This window comes from Vipera ursinii (genome assembly GCF_947247035.1).
Source record: "Vipera ursinii genome assembly, chromosome: 2".
Lineage (NCBI taxonomy): Eukaryota > Metazoa > Chordata > Lepidosauria > Squamata > Viperidae > Vipera > Vipera ursinii.
Genome location: NC_139513.1, coordinates 236406912 through 236419663, shown reverse-complemented (window position 1 = coordinate 236419663; position 12752 = coordinate 236406912). Strand labels below are relative to the sequence as shown.

Below are 12752 nucleotides of genomic sequence, written 5' to 3'. Positions count from 1 at the left end.
AGTCACGCTTGAAACGGCTTGAAACGCCCGATCAGCTGATTTTCGGGGCGGAAAGCGTGCGGTGTTGTTGTGTTTTTTTTCCTCCCCCCGAAAGTGAACGGCAGCTTTCCGTACTAGTGTATTGGCATGTCAAGACACCAGCACAAAGACCAAGGTACAAGCAGCTCTCCTTCAGTCATTATTGAAACATTTGATCAGCCCAACTTCTTCTTCTTATTATTATTATTATTAAATCTGTTTTTTAACCAAGCGTGACTTCACTGAGCTGAATAGTGCAGGGTTGCCTGCTGGCAGGGGGCGGAGGAACGGAGACCCGGCGACGTTTGGGGAGGTTTGGGTGCCTCCCCAAACCTCCCCAAACGTCGCCGGGTCTCCGTTCCTCCGCCCCCTGCCAGCCTGCTTCTTTCCGCTGTGGAAAGAAGCAGGCAGGCAGGGCACAGAGGAACGGAGACCCGGCGACGTTTGGGGATGTTTGGGGAGGCGCCCAAACCTCCCCAAACGTCGCCGGGTCTCCGTTCCTCCGCCCCCTGCCAGCCTGCTTCTTTCCGCTGTGGAAAGAAGCAGGCAGGCAGGGCACAGAGGAACGGAGACCCGGCGACGTTTGGGGATATTTGGGGAGGCGCCCAAACCTCCCCAAACGTCGCCGGGTCTCCGTTCCTCCGCCCCCTGCCAGCCTGCTTCTTTCCACAGTGGAAAGAAGCAGGCAGGCAGGGCACAGAGGAACGGAGACCCGGCGACGTTTGGGGAGGTTTGGGCGCCTCCCCAAACATCCCCAAACGTCGCCGGGTCTCCGTTCCTCTGTGCCCTGCCTGCCTGCTTCTTTCCACAGCGGAAAGAAGCAGGCAGGCAGGGCACAGAGGAACGGAGACCCGGCGACGTTTGGGGATATTTGGGGAGGCGCCCAAACCTCCCCAAACGTCGCCGGGTCTCCGTTCCTCCGCCCCCTGCCAGCCTGCTTCTTTCCACTGTGGAAAGAAGCAGGCAGGCAGGGCACAGAGGAACGGAGACCCGGCGACGTTTGGGGATGTTTGGGTAGGCGCCCAAACCTCCCCAAACGTCGCCGGGTCTCCGTTCCTCCGCCCCCTGCCAGCCTGCTTCTTTCCGCTGTGGAAAGAAGCAGGCAGGCAGGGCACAGAGGAACGGAGACCCGGCGACGTTTGGGGATATTTGGGGAGGCGCCCAAACCTCCCCAAACGTCGCCGGGTCTCCGTTCCTCCGCCCCCTGCCAGCCTGCTTCTTTCCGCTGTGGAAAGAAGCAGGCAGGCAGGGCACAGAGGAACGGAGACCCGGCGACGTTTGGGGATGTTTGGGGAGGCGCCCAAACCTCCCCAAACGTCGCCGGGTCTCCGTTCCTCCGCCCCCTGCCAGCCTGCTTCTTTCCGCTGTGGAAAGAAGCAGGCAGGCAGGGCACAGAGGAACGGAGACCCGGCGACGTTTGGGGATGTTTGGGGAGGCGCCCAAACCTCCCCAAACGTCGCCGGGTCTCCGTTCCTCCGCCCCCTGCCAGCCTGCTTCTTTCCGCTGTGGAAAGAAGCAGGCAGGCAGGGCACAGAGGAACGGAGACCCGGCGACGTTTGGGGAGGTTTGGGGAGGCGCCCAAACCTCCCCAAACGTCGCCGGGTCTCCGTTCCTCCGCCCCCTGCCAGCCTGCTTCTTTCCGCTGTGGAAAGAAGCAGGCAGGCAGGGGGCGGAGGAACGGAGACCCGGCTTCGTTTGGGGAGGTTTGGGGAGGTGCGCGCGCACCTCCCCAAACCTCCCCAAACTTCGGCAGGTCTCCGGACGGCGGCTTGGGAGAGGTGAGCACGATCCCGGAAGCTCCAAAGCCTCGGCCGCGCACAAGTCCTCGGTAAGTTTTTTTGTTGACTGGAGTATAAGCCGAAGTGGAATTTTTCAGCCCAAAAAGTGGGCTGAAAAATTCGGCTTATACTCAAGTATATACGGTAATTGGAAAATATTTCACTTCTAAATGCTAGCACTAGATGTTTAGATAACAGAAAATGAACATCACAAGTTGTATAAGTATCAACATTTATCTGTATGTTTTTTGGAAATGAATTATTTTACATAAATATGATATAAGCTAAACTTCTCTTTCCATTTAAATTATGTTCTTATTCTTATTATTCCATAGTTAATAAAGTAAGACATTTAGGGATGAGAAAAAGGCCTTTGAAGTTGACACGTCAACTCTGAAGTGTCTCATAACAAATAAATTAAATACTGTAGCCTAAAATACTAAATAACCAATAAATATAACATCACTCAGAATTATTGTTGAAATGGGGAGCCATATAAATTGCTTAAATAAATAACCAATCAATATAATTCACCAAACTACTTAGAAATTAAATTCAAGATATTGGGAAATTAATAGTTTCCTCAAAAATGAGACATAAAGAATACATACCTATTCACTGATGGCTCCTGAACGTATGGGTAGCATGTAGTATAATATCCAGGAAAGACACATGCCTCTGCGGGTTCTGGCCATGCCACTGTTACTGCTGCAAATTTGGGGACAAATGGTTCGACCTCTGCTGATAACTTGATGCCCTGATACACAAAATAATTTTTGATTACATATACTTTCAGATTATCCAAAAAAGTTAAAAACATTATGTGTATGTACATGGGAGAAAATATGATTCTTCTGCTCTTGAAACAAGAATGAAGGAATTAAAATGCCAACTGTGTATTTAACGCTGCATTACAAGTTTAAATGTCAGATGTAATTTAAAATGGAAGTTTGTGAAAGAAGACAACATGTGATCTTATTACACACTCCTAGCATATGTATCTTATGTCTATGCATGTATGCATGTTTGTATATGTAGAGAGAAAGAAAATATCAGCATGGTGTAGCAATTAAAGTGCTGGACTAGAAGCAGGGAGACAGGATTTAATCCTCCTTTAAGCACAGAAACTGGCAGATGACTTTGGGCCAGTCACTCTTTTTCACCCCTAGTTGGGGGAGTTGAAAATATCTACCAATTCGTACTAGACCACCACAGTAGATCATAATCTGTAACATTCAGTGAAAAACACTTCAACCTGCTGTAGGTTGATTCAAGCTGACAATAATAATACGCATACACACTAGCGTGATTTCATTGGCTATTAACTTTCACTTATAAAGCAGCAACCCAAGTGAAGCAAGTCATTCAGCTAGCAGTTAAATGCCCATTTGCTGTGCACCCTCTAGTGCAGGGGTAGGCAACCTCGGCTCTTTTATGACTCATGGACTTCAACTCCCAGAATTCCTGAGTCAGCTATGCTGACTCAGGAATTCTGGGAGTTGAAGTCCATGAGTCATAAAAGAGCCGAGGTTGCCTACCCCTGCTCTAGCGGTTATTTCTGGCGACACCACAGGAAACTTTCGGCTCAGATTATGAATTATTTATTAGTGCAGTCATAATCTGGCAAAATTATACTGATTACTTGTAAGTGCATATTTAATCAAAAATTTAAATATACCCATTAAATCACATTGCAAAAAAATATTAAGCTAAAGTATGCTTATTGAATGATTTTTACATTTCTCTTGACAATTTGAATATTTGAAATAATTAAAATATTTTGAAAATTGACATCACGGATTTTTGTCAGCCACTAGCTAATCATAATTACCCTTGTGATGAAATAAATAATTCATAAATTAAAACTGAAAAGAAAATATACTATACAACCTTAGCCAAAGGGGAAGAATTTATAAATAAGCTGACCCCCATCCAAGCGAAATATTACATTTTGTATTTAAGATAAGTACACACAATGTTTTTACAGATCCATTCAAGCTTTGATATGGCCCATGGGCTAATCAACAAAGTTGTTGTTGAAGATAAGTATAGATAAGCTTCTATAATATTCCCTATCATATTGTTGAAGTAAATTGGTTTACTGTGTCAGGAACTACAGTATCTACTGTTAATGTGCTTGTATATGTTCTATTAAGTCATATGGAACCACACATTTATTGGTTCTTTCTCCAAGTGGAATGTTTTTGGTTTGTTTTGAATGTATCGTGTTATCCACAAACATTTCTAGCACTGCTAATCACAGAGGATGTGAATAAACTTAAATCATAAGAACTCTCTTTCACTAAGAGTGCCAGGCAATATGGCAAAATTAAAGCAGAGAATAATTTTTCCTGGCTACACTTTAGTCTCAGAAAAGCTAGTAAATGCAGACAAGCATATTCACTAATAAGCAATACTAATGACATATTGCATCATCTAATTTAAATCTGGCTTCCAATACTATTTTAAATAATCATCTATATATGTGCACCACTTGGACCTTTTGCATGCCAAGACATGTGTTCTGTCTATGAAAATTATACTCTTTTCCACAATAAACATATTGATCTAATAAATAGAAAAAGATATAATCCAGAAAAATACCAAAATCAACTTATGCATTCATAAGAAATATTTTTCCAGAGATGTAGTTTGCCTGAGAATATGGATCTATCTTCAAAGACCCATTAGTCAAAATCAAAGCAAGACTTTATTTGCAAAAGCAAACTACAAATTAAATTTATATCAATGTTGTTTCTGTATTTTAAATATGAAAAAACAGCATTTCATATTAAAAAAACATATACTAGGGTTAACCTAGTATACTAAGGTTAACCTAGTATACTAGGCAGATCAGAGAAGTTTTTTAACCTTTTAAGTGAGCCATACAATAGGAATCTATGCTTGTTTCAAATCATATATTGGCATATTGGATTTTTTTTACTTAAGAAATATTTTAAGTAAACAGAAGTATTTCTGGACAGAAATATGACTAAGAATTGAAAAGCAAGAGAAAGTTCAACTTTTGGTGTGCTTTGGAACCAGCTGTTACACAATTCAATCTATCAGGAGCACCTGTCCTCTGGAATGATATTCTCCAGAAATTTCTGTAGTTCCTACTTTTGTTGTTCTGGACATCTTTAAAAACTGAATGTTTTAAAGATAACTATTCTCCCAGCCATGGAGTAGGCTGTGGAGCCCTATGTTTTATGTACAGTATGATGGAGACTGTTTGTCTGGACATATGGGATTCCACTTTATTGTTTTCTTTTTATTGTTTCCTATTGATAGCGTAAGCCATTTAGAGTTACTTTGGAGTTGGTTGGCCTCTACATCAAACAAAACAAACAAATAAATAAATTAGCTACTTCCATACCACATATTATATGCTATCTACCCAGGTAATAGTTTCATTCACAAAGCTTTAAAACATATATGAATGAGATTTCTGAAATATTATTCCCAGTAGTGAATTATGGTATCTCTGCAAAGAAAAATCGGTTCCAAAGAAACACCCTTGTGATTGCTAAAAAGCCAATTGTTTGTTTATTGTGGTCAATGACCGATCAATGTTCAGAAGAATATCTTTTGATACCAATCATATTTATCTAGATGCCACCTTCTAGAATTCAATGTACCCTTCTGTCATTTAGCAGTCGCAATTCGTTCCTTAAACCAGAAGAGAAATGACTAAGAGAGAGAGGCTGCAAAGATCACTAGTTGCTGCCATCTGTTTCTGATAAAGTCCTCTTGTGCAGTTTTGCCAATAAATTACTGCAGTGTTCATTATTGTCAGACACACAAAATTTGGTGATAAGTGCATGCATTGATCAGAATTTTTTTCCCCTTATATCTGCAATCATTAAAAGAAGTACCTGCTAAATAAGATATTTAATACAGATTAAATAGTAATCAGGAAAATCTAATTTCAGGCATTACTTCCTAAAGTAATGCTATCATTACTCCTTTTAACCAGCAGCAGAGGGCGGAACTTAAGTCAAAATTCTGGAAGAAGACAATGGCAAACCATTTCTATATTATTATCAGGAAAACGATATGCTTGCACATTACCTAATTCCTGAGAGTTGAGCTCAATTTCAGGAAGCTTTTATGCTTATTTTAATTCAGCTTTATTTGAAATCATTTACATTTACAAACAGAATTACAATACCGTTTTGTATTGTAAGGTACCTTATGTTATCTGAGACATTTCTTGAAAATCAGATAATAAATATATTAACTGAATAAAAAAAATAGGATCCTTTTATTGGAAAAAAACACTGCCTACTGAACTTCAGCTTGTTGTGGTAAGTTTTGCCATTAAAATGTGACCTTCCTTAAAAAAACAAACAAACGGAGAGAGAAATGGCAACCCTTTCATTGCTTTATAGAACAGAAAACAGGTGTAAGGCCATTCATTACACCTTTGGGGGGGGAAAACAGGAAAGATTTTAACTTTAGCCATCTTGGAAGTGGGATGGAATTCATTCATTTCCTGTAATGATGATATTTACCGTACAGTTCCTACGTTCACAGAATATCTTAACAGTAAGCCACGGTTAAAGAAACACGCCGGTTTTATTCAAATAACTAATCTAAAACGAAACACGCCATTATGGTTTAACGTGACACATTTTGTTTGGCTTCGGACTTTACGCTGCAGTTCGTGAACTATGATTTAGCGCAGGGGGTCTTCAAACTTGGCTCTTTTATGACTCGTGGACTTCAACTCCCAGAATTCCTCAGCCAGCCATGCTGGCTGAGGAATTCTGGGAGTTGAAGTCCACGAGTCATAAAAGGGCCAAGTTTGAAGACCCCTGATTTAGCGGGTTGTGAAAACACAACTCAAGGCGCGTCTTTTCCTAAGGGCCTCTAGCTGCGCCCACCGGAATTTCACTTTTATTTGCTGTCCGGTGCCTCTTGTCCAGGGGTCTTCAAACTTGGCCCTTTTGTGACTTGTGGACTTCAACTCCCAGAATTCCTCAGCCAGCCATGCTGGCTGAGGAATTCTGGGAGTTGAAGTCCACAAGTCACAAAAGGGCCAAGTTTGAAGACCCCTGCGTCTTGTCCGTCCGCAGAAAAAGGAAGGAATCCCCCCACCCCACCCAGAACTGAAAAGGCTCGTCATCTACCCTTTCACTTCGAGACGCCGTGATTTACGTCAAGAAGAAACCTCAGACAGAGACTTCCTTTTCTTTGGCTTTACAGAGATCGCGCGGGGAGTTCTCGCGGCCGGTTACATAACAACGGCCAGGGGGGGGGACTTAAAAAAGAAAAGCCGGTCTTTTAATTTTTAGTTCTCCGCAGACCCAGCCAGACCGCCGTTTCCCCGCTTACCTCATTGCCCGCTCCCCGTTGTGAAGTCATGGCGGGGGAGGAAAAAAGAAGGGGGCAAGCAAAGGGCAATGCCTCGCTAACGGCGAGTTTCTACCCCACCCTCCACCGCAAAACCCAGCTGGCGCGCACAAAAGCCGTCGAAGAAGCGACGCCAGAGTCTCTCGGGCTCGTGGCCAATCAGCAGCGGCATCGTCATCGTGTGACGGTCGTCGTGACGCCAGAGGCAAAGAGAAGCTTGTGTAGGCGGAAGTGCCCGAGCGTTCTGCCGAGAAAAATCGCTCCGGCTCGCGCGGGAGCCCGATCCTCATCCAGCTGCAAAGGGGGACCGGCAGAGCGAGCCATCGTGCGAGTTGTTTTTGGTACGCAATGACCTAGAGCAGGGGTAGGCAACCTCGGCTCTTTTATGACTCGTGGACTTCAACTCCCAGGAATTCTGGGAGTTGAAGTCCATGAGTCATAAAAGAGCCGAGGTTGCCTACCCCTGACCTAGGTAAAGGTTCCCCCGCACATGCGTGCTAGTCGTTTCCAACTCCAGGGGCTCATCTCCGTTTCAAAGCCGAAGAGACAGCGCTTGTCCGAGGACTTCTCTGTGGTCATGTGGTCAGCATGACTAGACGCCGAAGGCGCACGGAATGCTGTTACCTTCCCACCGTAGTGGTCCCTATTTTTCTACTTGCATTTTTATGTGCTTTCGAACTGCTAGGTTGGCAGAAGCTGGGACGAGTAACAGGCGCTCACTCTGTTACGCAGCACTCAGGATTCGACCCGCCAAACTGCCGACTTTCTGATCGACAAAAGCTCAGCGTCCTAACCCACTGAGCCACCGCGTCCCCTGACCTAGAGGGTGACAAAAACCTTGGCTTCTGAAACTACATATTATTGTCCTATTTTTCTGAACGTTTATTTCAATAGACGCTTTTTTTTTCTTTCAAAATTAAGTCCCATAAAATCCTATCGATCTGAATTGCCTTGGGAAGCTACTTTCACGCAGCCCTTGATATTTAGCAAGCCTATACTACTACTATGTATCAGTAAGATCTCATCTATACTTGTTTGAATTTTCTAAACAGAAGACATTTGGGGGAACCTGGTTGCCTCATGAAATGCACTGCACGTATTTTTAAGTGCATATTTCAAGTTTTATTTGGAGGGCTTAGAGTGGCAGGCAGTGTCATTCATTCTCTTCAATATTCTGTGTGAAGTTGTGTTGAATGAGTTATAGGTAAATCACGATTTGAGCCTGACGCTCCATAATGTACATTCATCATAACTGTCAATAGTCACATCACATAATAAAGGTTAGGGGTTTAGAAAAGGGAATCAGTATGCCAAATGCTGGGGGAGAAAACACTTAACACAGAAAAAGTGACAGTACTCACAAGGTTTTTTTTATTTCAATCTTAGAAAAGGATGTTCTATCAATAATTTCTGAAGATTTAGTAGGACTGTATCATGGAATTGCAAAGTTAGAAGGGACCATAAGGATCATTTTAAGTGCAGCTCTGTGTGACATGCAGAAAAACTAAAACATCCATGAGAAATGGCCAGCCAGTTATTAAAAATCTTTAGGTCAGGGGTGTCAAACTGCCGGCCTGTGCCAGTTGGATTATATGGAAGCTGCGCCCACCCCAGCTCCGGCAATGCAAAAAAGGTCATATGTCGTGACACATCATGTGACATGGTGAGTTTGACAGCTGTGCTCTGAGTAGAGAATTCACAATCTCCAAAAGGAGTCTGTTCCACTATTGTATAGCTCTATTAGAAAGTTATTTAAACAACATACAGGTAACTGCAGCTTATACTTATTTCTGGTCATTTTCTGTGGCCATGGAAGTTTTCAACCACCTTCTCTGACTTTTTGTTCTAAACATAGCTGTCATGCCTCCCTTTGTTCTCTCCACCCCCAGACAACTCAAATTCCTTCAGCCTGTTTTTATTTTCATAAAGCATGTCTCAATACAATTTTCATTATCTCCTCTGAATCCTTTACAGCAGAGGTGTCAAACTCGCAACGTCACGTGACATGTCACAACGTATCATGACTTTTTTGCCATTGCTGGCAATGGGGTGGGCACTGTTTTGTTATGATGCATCAGGCCCGTGGGCCGGCAGTTTGACACCTTTGCTTTACAGCAAAGGTGTCAAACTGCCGGCCCACGGGCCTGATGCATCATAACAAAACAGTGCTTTACAGCATGGGTTGCCAATCTTTTGGCTTGTCTCAGGCTGCATATAAAATTTGTAAGTTTATATAAATATCACTAAAATCATGTTAAAAACTACACAAGCTTGTAGCTATTCAAGACCACATTCGTGGGCTGGACACACCTGCTGTACAATAACCTGTTAATATCATTCAGGAAATGTAGACCTCTAAATCATACATGAAATTCCAGATGATTGCACAAGTACCAAATGAAATGACTTCATGCACCCTTGACACAATTCTTATAATGCAAGCCAGGTCTGTTAGCTCTTGTAATAGGTACATCATACGGCTGACTCATGCTTGTCAATGACCACACCCAAGTCCTGCTCAAATGTAGTGTTTCCAAACAATTCTCTGTGTTATATGTAGGTCCCACATTTATTCCATTCCTAAATATAATACCTTAACAGCTGTATTAAAGGATATCTTGTTACTTTCAACTCAATCTTCCAACCTGTTGAAGTATGAGATTGATAAACAAGGTGATGGAATGTGCATTTAAGTTTAAATCTCCAGGGTCAGATGAATTGCATCCTAGAGGATTTTTAAGGAACTTGCTGTAGTCTGGCCAAATATTTATCCTTGAGAAAGTGCCAGATTACTGGACAGACCACCCCCAATTCTCAAAAAGGGAAGATATTTCCAGGAACAGTAAGACTCATCATTCTAACATCACTATTGGGGAAGATTCTAGAGATAACAGAGCAATTGATCCATAAGCACTTTGGAAACAAGTTATTACCACAAATCAGTATGCATTTGTCAACTGGTTTTTCTCATGAGTCTCATTTTTTTCAGAGATAGATAATTTTCTTAAGTTTCACAGCAGGTGATATTTATGACTACCTGATCTATTAGGAAATCTCAGATCTATAGGCTGGATCCAAGAAATAAATAGGTCAGCTGTTGTTAAAACTTTTAGACAGCTTTTCTTATACTGTATAGAAATTAGATTGAGAAATTAAAATCTATGAAATACATACCAAATACATACTTAACTTTAAAAACAGGTTTATTTCATCAGGCCTATTTTAGGAGTTGAAAAGCCACAGGATGAATTGCTCTAACGGTTATAGAAAGATACATCGCTAATATAAATCAAAGATCATTGACGAGTTTATGATCAACACATGTAAGTTGTAAACTTTATTGAACAAAATTGACAAGAGCAAATAGGCACTTGTTAACAATGGGCGTTCAAGTTCATAGCAGCCAACAACTTTGCATTTTACTGAGCTCTGTTGCTGTGAATAATACAGCTCATGCACAGGTAATGACATTTGTACATTTTTCTCAAGTATTCACTGAATACTACCAACATATATACATTTGTACATAAAATTTCAGAAATTTAGAGAAGTTATTTTTGTTGGCCTTTTGGAAGTGGTCTTCTAAAAAGAAGGATATGTGGTTCTGCAAGAGAAAAACAAATTTGTTTATGACTATTGTAAAAGCTTACACTTGCCAATCATGCTGATTAAACCCATCCCTTTATCACTGCCATTGTAGCTGACTTGGGAAATATGTAACATAAGGCTCTAGTCCAACATGTTTGAAACAAATTGTAAAGTCATATCACAACATCCCACTGTAAAACATTTATTAAAAGACATGAGGGTAAGCATGAAACAAAATGTATTCAAAATATTCTGTACCACAATATAATGTTACAACTTACTTCTCCAAAGATCTATACATTTTAACTCAACTGACATAGGACTCTATACATTTGTATTTTCCCCTTCAATTCCCGTACGACCACAAATGAAATGCATAAACATTTCAGTAGTTTATACAAACACCCCTCATTCACATTAGTGCAAGGAGAAGTCTACAGGGAAAATGTTTTCTAAAAATGTAACATCTCCATTTATTTTACCTGGTTCATGAATCATATAATGGACCCAGCCAAGACTTTGCTGAACACCAAGCCTTCTCCATTCTTCTTCAGTCATTAAATGTGTTTTTGGTACTTGCTTTGAGAGCTCCCTTGGCAGCATCACATGCCTATCACAAATAAAATGTATACATCACATTCACACAAAGTGGTTGACTCAATAGGAAGGAACCCAGTCATGAGTAAAATAAAGTTTCCTATAAAAAATTCATTCCTTTCAGGAAGCAATCAAAATTCTTTAGAATCCTTCTTCAGCTGACGTTATATAATCAACAAGGGCAACATTCAGATACTTTCAAAATAGTATTGTATTATATTAGGTTCAATATCCAGTTCTACAGACAAGTCTTCAATATTCACACCCTGCACAATCAAGCTCCTTTTTCCACATCTAGAAGATGCACAAGAAAGAACCATTAGTGCAGCCAACGCCCACTCAAGTCATTAAGTTTCCTGAGGGTTAAGCCTGAGTCAGCCATTCTTTATTTTTTTTTTTTTCCCCAGAGCTTAGGTCAGGATAGAGTTCAGGTGGAAAAGGAGACAAGTTACTCCCTCGGAGGTCGAGTCTATAAAAACACACTGCAGCAGTAGCCGCTTACTGTACTTTAGCACAGCGTTTCCCAACCTTAGGAACTTGAAGATGCGTGGACTTCAACTCCCAGAATTCCCCAGCCAGCTATGCTGGCTGGGGAATTCTGGGAGTTGAAGTCCACGCATCTTCAAGTTCCTAAGGTTGGAAAATGCTGCTTTAGCAATGTCTCAGCTCTTTTGCTGGAGGCTTCTATAAATGGGCAGAGAAAGATGATTTGATGCCACCTTTCCCCGATGTTTCTTAAAGAACCCCCGAAGCCTTCCAACTTTCCCTTTTGTTACAAAGTCTGAGGCGGCCAACCGCTCGCCGTTTTGCTTCTGTGTACTGAGGGCAAAGGCAAGTCGGTGGAAAGCCGGCTTCAGCCATTTCCCTCCCGTCGTCTCCCTCGGCACAAAACGAAGCAGCACGAGCCTCCCCCCCCCCGTTCTCCCTACCGGTATTCGTAGTTCTCGTCGAAGTATTTATCCGAATAATAGATCTGCTTATGAGCCATTGCGACAGGAATGGCGGCGGCGGCGACCGAAACGCTTCTGTTCCCAAGCGAAATTCCCCCCCCTCCGGCCCCAGAGCTCGTCACCAACCGACTGCCGTGAAGGTAACTCGCCACCCGACCCAATTTGAATCCAACATCTCAGCGCTGATTGGAAGGGAGCCCTGGACGAATCGGAGCGCGCGCTGTCCCGTGACCGCGGTCTGTTGCTATTTGTCTCTCTCCTTAGATTTGTCTCCGTTTCCACCAATCGGAGAGCGTAGGCGCCGAGGGGCAGCGGGGGGCGCCAAATATACTTGCTTGCGGCGTTCGGACGTTGGTTATTGGGAAGTGGCGGGTTTTCTCTCTCTCTCTCTCTCTCTCTCTCTCTCTCTCTCTCTCTCTCGTCCGATATCTCCTGTGGGGTGGTGGCCAAGAGCGGTTTGGTGTTT

General features: G+C 42.6%; 2 protein-coding genes across 5 annotated transcripts in view; both read right to left on the bottom strand.

The window, feature by feature from the left end:
- SECISBP2 (SECIS binding protein 2) overlaps positions 1-7251 on the bottom strand; it is a 61162-nt gene extending 53911 nt beyond the window's left edge. For all 4 annotated transcript variants that reach the window (XR_014491339.1, XR_014491340.1, XR_014491341.1 and 1 more), the window contains exons 1-2: positions 7134-7251; positions 2408-2553 (exon numbers count right to left, since the gene is read on the bottom strand). Coding sequence is in view for 1 of the 4 variants with exons in the window: in XM_083353792.1 (XP_083209918.1) it covers positions 2408-2553; positions 7134-7163 (176 nt within the window). In the remaining 3 variants the exon portion in view is untranslated. The remainder of the gene's footprint in view (positions 1-2407; positions 2554-7133) is intronic.
- A 3217-nt stretch (positions 7252-10468) lies between these two features.
- On the bottom strand, positions 10469-12400 carry CKS2 (CDC28 protein kinase regulatory subunit 2). Its single transcript, XM_083351957.1, has 3 exons — positions 12266-12400; positions 11222-11349; positions 10469-10755 (listed from the first exon to the last, which is right to left on the bottom strand). The coding sequence occupies exons 1-3, from the start codon at positions 12322-12324 to the stop codon at positions 10703-10705; spliced, it is 240 nt and encodes a 79-aa protein (XP_083208083.1). The 5' UTR covers positions 12325-12400; the 3' UTR covers positions 10469-10702.
- Between the last annotated feature and the right edge of the window lie 352 nt (positions 12401-12752).